We start from the raw sequence: 15,835 nt of genomic DNA, 5'->3' as shown, positions 1-15,835 counted from the left end.
TTCAAATTTAAAATGGGTCTTACCGAACTGTCCGGTTTCGGTACCACAAACATTGTGGAATAGTAACCCCTTCCTTGTTGAAGTAGGGGCACCTTTACTATCACTTGTTGTAAATACAGCTTGTGAATTGCCTGTAACACTGCCTCCCTGCCTGAGGGAGTGGTTGGCAAGGCAGATTTGAGGAAACGGCGGGGGGGGGGGGGGGGGGAGACGTCTCGAATTCCAGCTTGTACCCCTGAGATACTACTTGAAGGATCCAGGGATCCACCCGTGAGCGAGCCCACCGATTGCTGAAATATTTGAGACGGGCCCCCACCGTACCTGACTCCGCCTGTGAAGCCCCAGCGTCATGCTGTGGACTTAGAGGAAGCGGGGGAGGACTTTTGCTCCTGGAAACTGGCTGTATGCTGCAGCTTCTTTCCCCTACCTCTGCCTCTGGGCAGAAAGGACACGCCTTTAACCCGCTTGCCCCTATTGGGCCGAAAGGACTGTACCTGATAATACGGTGCTTTCTTTGGTTGTGAGGGAACATGGGGTAAAAATGTAGACTTCCCAGCTGTTGCTGTGGAAACGAGGTCCGAGAGACCATCCCCGAACAACTCCTCACCCTTATAAGGCAGAACTTCCATGTGTCGTTTGGAATCTGCATCTCCTGTCCACTGCCGAGTCCATAACCCTCTCCTGGCAGAAATGGACATTGCACTAATTTTGGATGCCAGCCGGCAAATATCCCTCTGTGCATCCCTCATGTATAAAAGTGCGTCTTTTATATGCTCTACGTTTAGCAATATAGTGTCCCTGTCTAGGGTATCTATTTTCTGACAGGGAATCTGACCACACAGCAGCAGCACTGCACATCCAGGCTGAAGCAATAGCCGGTCTCAGTATAACACCTGTGTGTGTATATATAGATTTCAGGATAGCCTCCTGCTTTCTATCAGCAGATTCCTTCAGGGCGGCCGTATCCGGAGACGGTAGTGCCACCTTCTTTGACAAGCGTGTGAGCGCTTTATCCACCCTAGGGGATGTTTCCCAGCGTGACCTATTCTCTGGCGGGAAAGGGTACGCCATTAGTAACCTCTTAGAAATTACCAGCTTTTTATCAGGGGAAGCCCACGCTTCTTCACACACTTCATTTAATTCTTCAGATGTAGGAAAAGCTACTGGTAGTTTTTTCTCTCCAAACATAATACCCTTTTTTGTGGTACCGGGGGTAACATCAGAAATGTGCAACACATTTTTCATTGCCTCAATCATATAACGTGTGGCCCTACTGGAAGTTACATTAGTCTCATCGTCGTCGACACTGGAGTCAGTATCCGTGTCGACATCTGTGTCTGTCATCTGAGGTAGCGGGCGTTTTAGAGCCCCTGATGACTTTTGAGACGCCTGGGCAGGCACAGGCTGAGAAGCCGGCTGTCCCACATTAGGTATGTCGTCAAACCTTTTATGCAAGGAGTCGACACTGTCGCGTAATTCCTTCCACAGCACCATCCACTCAGGTGTCGACCCCGCAGGGGGTGACATCACGTTTACAGGCATTTGCTCCGCCTCCACATAAGCCTCCTCATCAAACATGTCGACACAGCCGTACCGACACACCGCAAACACACAGGGAATGCTCTGACAGAGGACAGGACCCCACAAAGCCCTTTGGGGAGACAGAGAGAGTATGCCAGCACACACCAGAGCGCTATATAACACAGGGATCCCACTATAAATGAGTGTTTTCCCTTATAGCTGCTTTTTTATATATCATATATATATATATCTATACTGCGCCTAAATTTAGTGCCCCCCTTCTCTTTTTTACCCTTCTGTAGTGTTCAGACTGCAGGGGAGAGCCAGGGAGCTTCCTTCCAGCGGAGCTGTGAGGGAAAAATGGCACCAGTGTGCTGAGGGAGATGGCCCCGCCCCTTTTTCGGCGGACTTTCTCCCGCTTTTTCTGGAATACTGGCAGGGGTAATTTTACATCTATATAGCCTCTAGGACTATATATGATGTAGATTTGCCAGCCAAGGTGTCATATATTGCCCTCAGGGCGCCCCCCCCCCCAGCGCCCTGCACCCATCAGTGACCGGAGTGTGAGGTGTACATGAGGAGCAATGGCGCACAGCTGCAGTGCTGTGCGCTACCTTGGTGAAGACCGAAGTCTTCTGCCGCCGATTTTCCGGACCTCTTCGTTGCTTCTGGCTCTGTAAGGGGGACGGCGGCGCGGCTCCGGGAACGAACACCAAGGTCGGGTCCTGCGGTCGATCCCTCTGGAGCTAATGGTGTCCAGTAGCCTAAGAAGCCCAAACTACCACCTGTTAGGTAGGTTCGCTTCTTCTCCCCTTAGTCCCTCGCTGCAGTGAGTCTGTTGCCAGCAGATCTCACTGTAAAATAAAAAACCTAAATATACTTTCTTTCTAGGAGCTCAGGAGAGCCCCTAGTGTGCATCCAGCTCAGCCGGGCACAAGATTCTAACTGAAGTCTGGAGGAGGGTCATAGTGGGAGGAGCCAGTGCACACCAGTTAGATCTAAAGCTTTCTTTATAGTTGTGCCCAGTCTCCTGCGGAGCCGCTATTCCCCATGGTCCTTACGGAGTCCCAGCATCCACTTAGGACGTCAGAGAAAGGATTTATGGGGGGAACAATGTGAATAATTAATGTGGGGAGCTATAGGATTTATGTGGGGAGCAATGTAATTGATTTATGTGGGGAGCAACAGGATTTATGTATTGAGCAACAGGATTTATGTGGGGAGCAATGCGATTGTTTTTTCTGTGTAGGCCAATGTATGTGTGGATTTTTTTTTTACTGTGAGGGCTAATGTGTGTTTTTTTTCTGTGGGGAACTTATGGTGTGCCTTGGCAATTTTAAAACATTGGGGGTAATTCCAAGTTGATCGCAGCAGGAATTCTGTTAGCAATTGGGCAAAACCATGTGCACTGCAGGGGAGGCAGATATAACATGTGCAGAGAGAGCTAGATTTGGGTGGGGTGTGTTCAATCTGCAATCTAATTTGCAGTGTAGAAATAAAGCAGCCAGTATTTACCCTGCACAGAAATAAAATAACCCACCCAAATCTAACTCTCTCCCACACCTGCAGTGCACATGGTTTTGCCCAACTGCTAAAAAATTTCCTGCTGCGATCAACTTGGAATTACCCCCATTGTTCGGTGTGCCGCGAGTAAAAAAAAAAAAAAAAAGTTTAAAATTACTGTCCTAGAGGATTCGTGGCTCCGAGGATCTTCTACAACAGGGGCCGTTCGCCTATCAAGACTTACCGCGGCTACGTTTGACGGCATGCAGGTTGAGCGTCAATTCCTAGCACCAAAAGGGATCCCGGATAGGGTTATTCAAACCTTGATCCAAGCCAGAAAGGGGGCAACGTCTAAACATTACCACCGTATATGGAAAAAATACATCTCTTGGTGTGAGAACAGGACATTTCCTGCAGTGGAAATTCAACTGGGACGTTTTCTCCTTTTTCTGCAGTCAGGTGTGGATGTGGGCCTACGTTTGGGCTCCATAAAGGTCCTGATTTCGGCCTTATCCGTTTTCTTCCAGAAACAACTGGCTTCTCTCCCTGAGGTTCAGACATTTTTGAAGGGGGTTCTGCACATCCAACCGCCCTTTGCGCCTCCTACGGCACCTTGGGATCTCAACGTGGTGTTGCAGTTCCTGCAATCGGAATGGTTTGAGCCTTTACAGGACGTTGATGGAAAGTTTCTTACGTGGAAGACCATGCAAGACGTGTGTCGGAGCTGGGGGCATTGTCTCACAAGAGCCCCTATTTGATTTTTCATGAAGATAGAGCTGAACCTAGAACTAGTCAGCAATTTCTTCCTAAGGTGGTGTCTGCGGTTCATATTAACCAACCTATTGTTGTTCTGGTGGTTACAGACACCTCTGCTACTTCACAGTCCCTGGATGTTGTAAGGGCTTTGAAGATCTATGTGAAGCGGACAGCTCGTCATAGAAAATCTGACTCGCTGTTTGGATGTCCTGCTTCAAAGCAGTCTATTGCTCGCTGGATCAGGCTTACTATCTAGCATACTTATTCTACGGCAGGCCTGCCGGTTCCAAGATCTGTACAGGCCCACTCTACAAGGTTGGTGGGTTCTTCCTGGGCGGCTACCCGGGGTGTCTCGGCTTTACAACTCTGCTGGGTAGCTACTTGGTCAGGTTCAATAATGTTTGCTAAGTTCTACAAGTTCGATACTTTGGCATGTGAGGACCTTCAGTTTGGTAAATCAGTACTGCAGGAACCTCAGCACTCTCCCACCCAGTTTGGGAGCTTTGGTATATCCCCATGGTACTAATGTGGACCCCAGTATCCTGTAGGACGTAATTACCTACCGGTAAATCCTTTTCTCGTAGTCCATAGAGGATACTGGGCACACGCCCAGTGCTTCGTTTATTCCTGCACTGTTACTTGGTTAAGTGTTGTTGGTTTAGCTGTTGCTGTTCCTGGTTTAAAGTTTGGTTAGCTTGGCTTTCCTCTAGTTTGGGTGTGCTGGTTCGAAATCTCACCACAATCCTTTTATATCCTTCTCTCAAAGTATGTCCGTCTCCTTGGGCACAATTTCCTAGACTGAGTCTGGTAGGAGGGGCAAAGAGGGAGGAGCCAGCCCGCACTATCAAATTCTTAAAGTACCCATGGCTCCTAGTGGACCCGTCTATACCACATGGTACTAATGTGGATCCTAGTATCCTCTACGGAATACGAGAAAAGGATTTACCGGTAGGTAATTAAAATCCTATTTTTCCCCACACCTGCCTAAAACTTTTGCACAGTACTGTATTTCAAATGTGCTAATGTTTGACAAATAATTGCAGGATATTGGTTTCCACCTAAACTTCTTAGTACTTTGTGCTGGGTAACTAGTAAAACACTTGGTTGGCTGGTCCAGATGGACATGATCCATGGTTTTGGCCTGTAAGTGTTTACCCCTTTACAAAAATGTCAAAGATTCCGGCAATCTCAGACTCCATTACATCCTACTGTTGGTTCGGAATTTAGAAGGCTGAATAAGAATATCTGACAGCAGATAAGTTCTCATTTCTGCATACATCCCAAGAAATCTCTCACAGTAACTTGTGATTGTAGTCTCATAACCTATTGAATATGGTTTTGAAAAAATAAACCCTGAATTGCCAAGTTTATAATTTTAACTTTTGAATTGTTATGAAGTCTGCTTTGACTACACTTTCTTTTTAAATGCATTTTGTTTTATACCAGGACTACATTCAAGTGCATTAAAAAAAAAAAAAAAAAAAAGGACAAAAAATAAAAATAAAAATGCCAGTTAAGTCTTTAATGTAAAATGTATTTGCAAGGTTCACAGTCCGTAACAGTAGCTAGTCATTGTCCTTTCTTCGCTTGTGGTGTCTATCTTCATTCCTAAAATGAAAACATACACTTAGTATTCAATTGGACCAGATTTCCAAGAGAAGTGGCTGCAAGCAAAAGTTCAGTTTTATGGTCATTTTCCCACAACATAAAAACCAAGAAAAGAAACAAACCAAACTCCTTCAGGGAGCATGACATACAAGCCCAACACACTTAACATGTACCTGCAGGATGCAGAGGTTGGAAGACAGCTGGTAGTACAAATTACAGAATACAGAACGAGAATACAATATAAACCAACATAAAATGTACTTGCCAGCACTGTATTCTAATTTAATGAACTCTACATTAAATAATAGATGTGGTTTGGGCAGGCCGGAAAAATAAATCTTACTTGTCTTTTTTGCGCCTAGAATCTTTGTCTCTATCCCTACTGCGATGTCTGTGAGGACTCCTGCTGCGCTCTCTCCTGCGCCCAGATCGATGTTGGTCCCTGTGACTTCCAGCAGACTGTCTGGATTCCACAGACGGAGAGCGCTGCTGATCCCTTCTAAAGGAGACAGATAGATAATTAGGTGGCAACAATTATTTCAGGTTTGCCTATGAAAGAGGAGTATGAATCCAGTGGACTATATGGTGCCCATACTATACAGTTTATTACAGTTCAAAAATAAATGGCTTCCTTTACTCGATCCAGTATACTGTATCTACAGAGCAAACGCATGTTAATTGTGTGAAGATGAACAGGGTGTTGGATGCTACTGTGGAGGCAGAGTACGTTGCTACAATACAGTATTTTTCAGCCAAGTATTTATATAATCTTACAACCACATTTTATATAGACCGTTGCTGCAATTACCTTTTCACAGAGGATGATGAAATAGTGGAGTTGGCTTCGTCATGCATTTCTTCCTGCCATTTGCTGCTTAGCTCATTCATATGCAAATTAATGACATCCCGTATTATCTGTAATAAAGAACAGTAGAGATGAACTAACACAGAGCGCAGTATTCAATTCTTTTCACCCCCTTCTACACCCATTCTGTTTCTGCTGAAGGACGTGGTATAATCATTTCAGCTCGCTTTTCCCAGAGTAGTAAGGGCAGCTAAACCTGAAAACTATGGGCGCGATTTGCGCGATAACAGGGATCACTTTAGAAAGGAGATTGGGCGTGACATATAATCTGAATACCGCCCATAGTGTCTGTCAGGCTGCTTAAGCCAAGGCTGCTCAGATTCCAAGAGGTAATCATCCACAGGTAATTGACTACAGCACCCAACAGATACTGATGCCTTGTATTTCTATAGCCCAGCTTTGAAACGGATAGGTAATGGACTACACAGTATTTCATATAAGTAGTATTAATTTCTGACTTAAGGCAGGAAATTGCTGTAAGTTAGTGTTAGACTGTCCTCTCACCACTAGTTTATTTGATGCCCTTCTGCTGTGGGAGGAAAGATTTTATGAGTGGGGTGGAATTAATGTAAACACCTGGTTGCAGCTATACTTATAGTTAGTCAGGCTGCTCACAATCAAAGTGTTTAGTTTAACGCGCTATTGGAATTTTCACAGCGAAGCTGGAGTTAAAACAGGACAGAAATAGAATCTATTTATTACCAGAAGGAGAACAATCAGCCAACTCTGCTCCCAAGGACTATTTTCATCAAATTACTTACTCTGGATCCCCTCCTGACTGCATCCTCCAACCATGAGACTGGACCACCTTGCTCCCTTACTAATGCGAATATTATCTACTGCTCCCTAAAACATGTGAAATCCAATTCCATTACTTTTATATAGACCTCACCACTGTTTTAATACTGCCTTTTATGCCGCTGTGTCCTGCTTTTCTCTTTTATTTTCTTCCAGAAGCCCCACTGTATGCGATACCTCTACTTTCTGCACACCCTGCCTGCAGCAACCTACGCAGTGTGACTCAGATGGCTGCCTCATTTATTATTTATTATTACCAGTTATTTATATAGTGCACATATTCTGCAGCGCTTTACAGAGGAGTATTTTGACCATTCACATCAGTCCCTGCACCAGTGGGGCTTACAAACTATAGTCCCTACCACACGTACACACATACACATTCATGCTAAGGTTAATTTGTAGGGAGCCAATTAACCTACCAGTATATTTTTAGATTGTGGGAAGAAACCGGAGTACCCGGAGGAAACCCACGCAAGCATGGGGAGAATATACAAACTCCACACAGTTAGGGCTATAGTACGAATTGAACCCATGACCTCAGTGCTGTGAGGAAGTAATGCTAACCATTACACCTCTGTGCTGCATCATATGGTACCTCCATAGGCAGGATGTACTACATATTAATTTATTCTTATAGAGTATATCATATTACACGTCAGTTGACTATGTTGACTATGTGACTTAGGTCCTTGCATGGCTTAGTTCCCACATGGCTGCCTCATCTGGTACGCTCATGGATGGGATGAAAAACACATGGACCTGACTTCTGTTAGGACCCTACTATGAGCATTAGGACACTGCAACCACCCATTTTGTGTAATCTACTCTAGGTGCGACCTATTCCACCCGGAGTAAACCTACGTAGTGCACCCAAGACGGCTGACTCACCTGGTACCTTTTATGGGTGGGATATACAACCCATGGAAATTTATTTTCCAAAGTGACTGCACCAACCTGACAGTATGCGTACTGTGTTCTCTAGGCTTTGCTGTGTGGGTTTCTACCTGCTGTAATACAAGCTCCTTTGTAAATTGTGTTATGGTTTTTTATTTTTTAATATATCTGTAAAGTGACAGAGTCCTGCTGGGGAAAATCCTTATATAAATAAAATTATTATTTTTATTATTAACACCCCATCAAATAGTAATACATGGTTTTTGAAAAACATCATACAGATCTTTGGCAAACTGCAAAACATTATACTGCTCTATGGCAAAAACATATGAACATAGTTCATTTCTACACGACAGGCTTGTTTTAAGGTTTTACACTTATTTTCTCTATTTTTGGACTTTTGCAGAATGTACAGGGGGAAGTAAGCAAGCATGCTTATTCTCAATGTAAATGGACAAAAAAAATGTTTTATTTCTATTGAACATCATAAAAGAGCCACAAAGGTTTTCTATATTGTGAGGACATTGGGAGTAATTCCAAGTTGATCGCAGCAGGAATTTTGGGGGTGATGTATGAAAAACGTCCTAACGGACGTTATGTGCCTGGGGGCGTATCACCACATTATCGTGGTGATACGCCCGCACCCGCCGCCACAATGTATTATTCAGGCCCCTGCCGATGTGGGAGTGCGTTATCTTACCTGTTCAGCGATAGCGCACCTTCCACATCGGCTGGGCTGGTATCGCTGCTGCTGGCTCTCTGCGCATGCGCCCTTTTGCCCTTCGCCCGGCTCGTGCCGCTGGCGGCCGGAGGCGCATGCGCTCGCCGGCGCCGGATGTGTTAGGAAGATCATAGAGGAGGAGGCGTGGGCGGGACTATTGTCCACGAACAATAAAGTTTTTATTTTTAAATTACCTAAAAAAAAAAAAACCACCCACTTTTTAGTACCTGCAGTGCTGTAGCGCCAGCCCTGACCTGGCGAAGCGATGGAGGGGACTTAACGAGCGGTGAGTGACAGTCCCGCCGTTAATACATCAGGGAGGCAGCAAAAAGGTATAGGCACAGCGCTCAGGACGAAGCGGGACCATGCACAATGTAAATTCGTTAAAGTGCCGCATCATACATCGTGATGATGCGGTACCAGCAGCAGTTAGCGTGCGCTATTTGCTGAATGCACATAGCGCCCCATCATACATCTGCCCCTTTGTTAGCAGTTGGGCAAAACCATGTGCACTGCAGGGGAGGCAGATTTAACATGTGCAGAGAGAGTTAGATTTGGGTGGGGTGTGTTCAATCTGCAATCTAATTTGCAGTGTAAAAATAAAGCAGCCAGCATTTACCCTGCACAGAAACAAAATAACCCACCCAAATTAACTCTTTCTGCACATGTTATATCTGCCTTCCCTGCAGTGCACATGGTTTTGCCCAACTGCTAACAAAATTCCTGCTGAGATCAACTTGGAATTACCCCCTTTGTTCTACTATACTCAATGCACCATGTAAAATTATAGAAAGATATATAATTTGTGAACAGAAAATGGGGGTTGTCCCAATGTGCTCTACTTTACAAACTTTATATGCAAAAATTTCATGCAAGTTATTTTTAAGCTGCTCCGCTTTATGACAACAACAACCAGTAAAGGTTCTAATAGAACAATGTTACTTAAACAGTAATCAAAAGGGCCGCTATACCTGAAATATTTCAGGGATTACCTTATATTTTATAATTGATGTTGACATATCCTCACATTACATACCCCATAAAATAACCATGTATTAGAATGCACCCGATACATGGTTATTTTCTGGGGTATGTAATGTAAGGCTATGTCAACATCAATTATAAAATACTAAAATATAAGGTAATCCCAGAAATATTTCAGGTATAGCGACCTTTTGATTAATGAGTAAGATAGATAGCTATCTATCTATATATCTCCAATGCAGGCCCAGCACTCCTATAACCCCTCAAATTGCTGTGGTGTCATCCAGGTGATGATTAGTCACAAATCATGTGTGTAGAATAAGCGGCGGCACTCATCAGACTTGGTTCAAGGTGAAGAAAAATCAATTTAATGGTGCCGTACAGCCGTCATGTTTCGGGGTTGTACCCCGTCCTCAGGGCCAGACAGAAGTGTCAGTTCTGTCTGGCCCTGAGGACGGGGTACAACCCCGAAACATGTCGGCTCTACGGTACCATTAAAATGGATTTTTCCTCACCGTGAACCAAGTCTGATGAGTGCCGCTGCTTATTCTACACTAATAAATAAATAAATATTATATATATATATATATATATATATATATATATATATATATATATATATATATATATATATATATATATATATATAAATAAATAAATAAATAAATAAATGTTATTTAATGGAACCTTTTTATTTCTCTTCACCCATAAAAGCAATAGAAAATGTCTCGATGATTTATCAATTGGAAATTATTTTTTTTCTGGACTGGTGAGGTGATTCCTACTTACCAGCTAATTATTACTCTGAAAAAGAGAAAAACAGAAAAGTGACTTAGTACTACCTCTGTATAAGACTTCTTGGTTATGTGAACATTCTTTGCCCTATATGACTGGCGTCTCCTTTTGTAGTCCCTCATTTCTGCCATGATTTCAAGGTGGGACTTTGGACACTTCTGCTCATCATCTTTAAAAGAAACACATACTTCAGGTTATCTATGAAGTGTTTGTAATAAATACTTCGGATATTTAAGTAAACATTTGAATACAAGATATACCATAAGGGGCTGATCATCCTGGGTTTCCCGGGACAGGCTTTACTTTTGCCACTTGAGACTGCTGAAGTGTAGGCAAGTAAGCATTCAGACTTCATTATAATTTCTGACACATCAAACTTTATAAGATGACTTTATTACACCAAATCACAACTCAATCTGCCTAGCCACCCACAATAGACATACACCCTTACTTCCCAGTAAATCATTAACAGGAGCACTACAGTAGATAGGACTCCTAATGTAACTGTATTATTAGGAAACTACTTCTATAACATTAAAGCAGCTTAATATCTAAAACAAACACATATTGCATTTAGATTAATCTACATAATAAAACTGACCGCTGATAGAATTTATGTTATTGCAGCTGTGTCCTGCTTGCACAAAACACACCTAATCAGAGGCGGATTTAGACCTCATGGTGCCCTAAGCAAGACACCGATTCGGGGACCCCCTTCCTCAAACAATCCTCATTGTCTACCCCCACCCCCCTCAAATCATCCCCGACTCCCACCTGATTGGAATTTGAAGTAGGTGGTGGATGGTATATAAAATGTAAATATAAATACTGTAATAAAGTACAGAACTCATGATTTTTTCTGTGCACATCCCAGCTCCTCTCTCCAAGCATCTGACGTCATACACACGTGTGTCATGACTGGTCACACGCAGGGTACTGCAGGACTGGCGACACAGGCATGCGCTGGAGCCGGCACCCAACAGCTGTCTAATCACTGACAGCCTGTTGGGAGTGTTCAGACAGCCCAGCTCTCAGAAAATTTTGGTGAAGCTCGTGGTCTTTTGGTGAAGCTCGTGGTCTGCAGGGGGCCCTGCTGGTCCCACCTGGGACTAGCAGGGCCCCCTGAGACCAACAGGGCCCTAAGCAGTTGCCTTGTTGTAAATCCTCCTCTGCACCTAATGTGAACAGCACACTCCATGGCTCCCACTGAATGCCGTGATGTGTATGTAGCACAGCTGCAATAGCTAGACAGAGCACCCAGAGATTATGACCGGAAACAAGGAGGAAAGTATAATGGGACAAATGGGTGGGGATGACTGAGGTGACTTGCCAGATGCTAGGACCATTTACTAGTATCATAAATATCCCAGTTCTATTCAAAAAGATCCCAACAAACCTTGGTTGATCTTTGAAGTTAAATCCTCAAACAGATCAGATTCATTTTTCTCGGCTATAGATCTCAGCTTCTTTGTTTCCTGTAGGACATAGTCATAAATGGCCAGGCGATCGGCAGATGTCAGGTCACAGATGGCACGCTTGTGGGTAAGAGGAACTTCAACAGGTGAGGAAGAGTATTCACCTGGAGCATATGAGAAGAATAGCCATACTGATGCACATATTGTGGAAATTATGGGTCACATATAATAAACACACAAATACTTAATACATCTGCCCCTCAGTAACAGGACCCTTTTTTTGCCTAGGCAAAAATTTCAGCAGGAGCGAAAAATGCGCTGGTGAAAACAGGGGCAGTTTCCGCAGTTTGAGGCATTTTTTGCCAACGCCTTTTCACTATAAAAAAATTTTTTTTTAAAAAGTGAAAAAGCATTGGTAAAAATGTCTCTAACAAAAAAGGGCGAAAATGAGCTCAAATGAATAGGCAGGGGGGTGAAATCAATGCGCTCCATTATTACCGAAGCCAATTGTAAGCCCCTCTGAGGAGGATATTTATAAAAGCTCAGAGAGAGATAAACTGCTAGCCAATCAGCTTCTACTTTACATTTTACAGGTTGTGTTTGAAAATCAGTTAGTACCTGATTGGTTAGCACTCTCTTACAATTTTATCTCTTCCAGTTTAGATTAAAAAAAAAAACTAAATATAAAAAATAAGAATTTACTTACCGATAATTCTATTTCTCGGAGTCCGTAGTGGATGCTGGGGTTCCTGAAAGGACCATGGGGAATAGCGGCTCCGCAGGAGACAGGGCACAAAAGTAAAGCTTTTACAGGTCAGGTGGTGTGTACTGGCTCCTCCCCCTATGACCCTCCTCCAGACTCCAGTTAGGTACTGTGCCCGGACGAGCGTACACAATAAGGGAGGATTTTGAATCCCGGGTAAGACTCATACCAGCCACACCAATCACACCGTACAACTTGTGATCTCAACCCAGTTAACAGTATGATAACAGAGGAGCCTCTGAAAGATGGCTTCCTAAACAATAACCCGAATTAGTTAACAATAACTATGTACAAGTATTGCAGATAATCCGCACTTGGGATGGGCGCCCAGCATCCACTACGGACTCCGAGAAATAGAATTATCGGTAAGTAAATTCTTATTTTCTCTATCGTCCTAAGTGGATGCTGGGGTTCCTGAAAGGACCATGGGGATTATACCAAAGCTCCCAAACGGGCGGGAGAGTGCGGATGACTCTGCAGCACCGAATGAGAGAACTCCAGGTCCTCCTTTGCCAGGGTATCAAATTTGTAAAAATTTACAAACGTGTTCTCCCCTGACCACGTAGCTGCTCGGCAGAGTAGTAATGCCGAGACCCCTCGGGCAGCCGCCCAAGATGAGCCCACCTTCCTTGCGGAATGGGCCTTAACAGATTTAGGCTGTGGCAGGCCTGCCACAGAATGTACAAGTTGAATTTTGTTACAAATCCAACGAGCAATCGACTGCTTAGAAGCAGGTGCACCCAACTTGTTGGGTGCATACAGTATAAACAGCGAGTCAGATTTTCTGACTCCAGCCGTCCTTTAAATGTATATTTTTTAAGGCTCTGACAACGTCCAACAACTTGGAGTCCTTCAAGTCGTCTGTAGCCGCAGGCACTACAATAGGCTGGTTCAGGTGAAACGCTGATACCACCTTAGGGAGAAAATGCGGACGCGTCCGCAGCTCTGCCCTATGTCGAATGGAAAATTAAATAAGGGCTTTTATAAAACAAAGCCGCCAGTTCAGATACTCTCCCGGCCGAAGCCAGGGCCAGTAACATAGTCACTTTCCATGTGAGATATTTCAAATCCACCTTCTTTAGTGGTTCAAACCAATTTGATTTGAGGAAATCTAAAACTACATTTAGATCCCACGGTGCCACCTTAGGCACCACAGGAGGCTGTATATGCAGTACTCCTGTGATAAAAATCTGGACCTCAGGGACTGAGGCCAATTCTTTTTGGAAGAATATTGATAGGGCCGAAATTTGAACCTTAATAGATCCCAATTTGAGACCCATAGACAATCCTGATTGCAGGAAATGTAGGAAAACGACCCAGTTGAAATTCCTCCATCGGAGCACTCCGCTGCTCGCACCACGCAACATATTTTCGCCAAATACGGCGATAAAGCTTCGCGGTGACTTCCTTCCTTGCCTTTATCAAGGTAGGAATGACTTCTTCTGGAATGCCTTTTCCTTTTAGGATCTGGCATTCAAACGCCATGCCGTCAAACGCAGCCGCGGTAAGTCTTGAAAAAGACAAGTACCCTGCTGAAGCAGGTCCCTTCTCAGAAGTAGAGGCCACGGATCGTCCGTGACCATCTCTTGAAGTTCCGGGTACCAAGTCCTTCTTGGCCAATCCGGAGCCACTAGTCTTACTCCACTTTGCCGTATAATCCTCAATACCTTTGGTATGAGAGGCAGAGGAGGAAACACATATACCGACTGGTACACCCAAGGTGTTACCAGCGCGTCCACAGCTATTGCCTGCGGATCTCTTGACCTGGCGCAATACCTGTCCAGTGTTTTGTTGAGGCGAGACGCCATCATGTCCACCATTGGTTTTACCCAACGGTTTAATAGCATGTGGAAAACTTCTGGATGAAGTCTCCACTCTCCCGGGTGAAGGTCGTGTCTGCTGAGGAAGTCTGCTTCCCAGTTGTCCACGCCCGGGATGAATACTGCTGACAGTGCTATCACGTGATTCTCCGCCCAGCGAAGGATCCTGGCAGCTTCTGCCATTGCCCTCCTGCTTCTTGTGCCGCCCTGTCTGTTTACATGGGCGACTGCCGTGATGTTGTCCGACTGGATCAACACCGGTCTTCCTTGAAGCAGAGGTTCCGCCTGGCTTAGAGCATTGTAGATTGCTCTTAGTTCCAGAATGCTTATGTGAAGAGACTTTTTCAGGCTCGACCACACTCCCTGGAAATTTCTTCCCTGTGTGACTGCTCCCCAGCCTCTCTGGCTGGCACCCGTGGTCACCAGGATCCAATCCTGCATGCCGAATCTGCGGCCCTCCAATAGATGAGCCTCCTGCAACCACCACAGAAAGGATACCCTTGTCCTCGGCGACAGGGTTATCCGCAGGTGCATCTGAAGATGCGACCCTGACCATTTGTCCAACAGATCCCTTTGCATGGAATCTGCCGAAAGGGATTGCTTCGTAAGAAGCTACCATTTTTTCCCAGGACTCTTGTGCATTGATGTACAGACACCTTTCCTGGTTTTAGGAGGTTCCTGACCAGGTCAGATAACTCCTTGGCTTTTTCTTCGGGAAGAAAAACCTTTTCTGAACTGTGTCCAGAATCATCCCCAGGAACAGCAGACGAGTTGTCGGCATTAATTGGGATTTTGGAATATTCAGAATCCATCCGTGCTGCTTTAGCACCTCTTGAGATAGTGCTAAACCCATCTCTAGCTGTTCTCTGGACCTTGCCCTTATTAGGAGATCGTCCAAGTATGGGATAATTAATACGCCTTTTCTTCGAAGAAGAAATATTATCTCGGCCATTACCTTTGTAAAGACCCGAGGTGCCGTGGACAAACCAAACGGCAGCGTCTGAAACTGATAGTGACAGTTTTGTACAACGAACCTGAGGTACCCCTGGTGTGAGGGGTAATTGGAACGTGGAGATACGCATCCTTGATGTCCAAGGATACCATAAAGTCCCCTTCTTCTTCCAGGTTCGCTTATCACTGCTCTGAGTGACTCCATCTTGAACTTGAACTTCTTTATGTACAGGTTCAAGGACTTCAGATTTAGAATAGGCCTTACCGAGCCATCCGGCTTCGGTACCACAAAAAGAGTGGAATAATACCCCTTCCCTTGTTGTAGAAGAGGTACCTTGACTATCACCTGCTGAGAATACAGCTTGTGAATGGCTTCCAAAACCGTCTCCCTTTCTGAGGGGAACGTTGGTAAAGCAGACTTCAGGAAACGGCGAGGTG

General features: G+C 44.6%; 1 protein-coding gene across 2 annotated transcripts in view; it reads right to left on the bottom strand.

Annotated features, from left to right (window-relative positions):
* Positions 1–5,275: 5,275 nt before the first annotated feature.
* SNRNP48 (small nuclear ribonucleoprotein U11/U12 subunit 48) overlaps positions 5,276–15,835 on the bottom strand; it is a 60,077-nt gene continuing 49,517 nt past the window's right edge. For both annotated transcript variants that reach the window (XM_063923112.1, XM_063923115.1), the window contains exons 5-9: positions 11,845–12,027; positions 10,496–10,617; positions 6,197–6,303; positions 5,732–5,887; positions 5,276–5,388 (exon numbers count right to left, since the gene is read on the bottom strand). In XM_063923112.1, the coding sequence (XP_063779182.1) occupies positions 5,346–5,388; positions 5,732–5,887; positions 6,197–6,303; positions 10,496–10,617; positions 11,845–12,027 (611 nt within the window). In that variant the 3' untranslated portion in view covers positions 5,276–5,345. The remainder of the gene's footprint in view (positions 5,389–5,731; positions 5,888–6,196; positions 6,304–10,495; positions 10,618–11,844; positions 12,028–15,835) is intronic.

The sequence above is a fragment of the Pseudophryne corroboree genome, chromosome 5 (assembly GCF_028390025.1).
Source record: "Pseudophryne corroboree isolate aPseCor3 chromosome 5, aPseCor3.hap2, whole genome shotgun sequence".
Lineage (NCBI taxonomy): Eukaryota > Metazoa > Chordata > Amphibia > Anura > Myobatrachidae > Pseudophryne > Pseudophryne corroboree.
The sequence above is the reverse complement of the archived record's forward strand: the minus strand, read 5'-3'. Positions and strand labels throughout refer to the sequence as shown.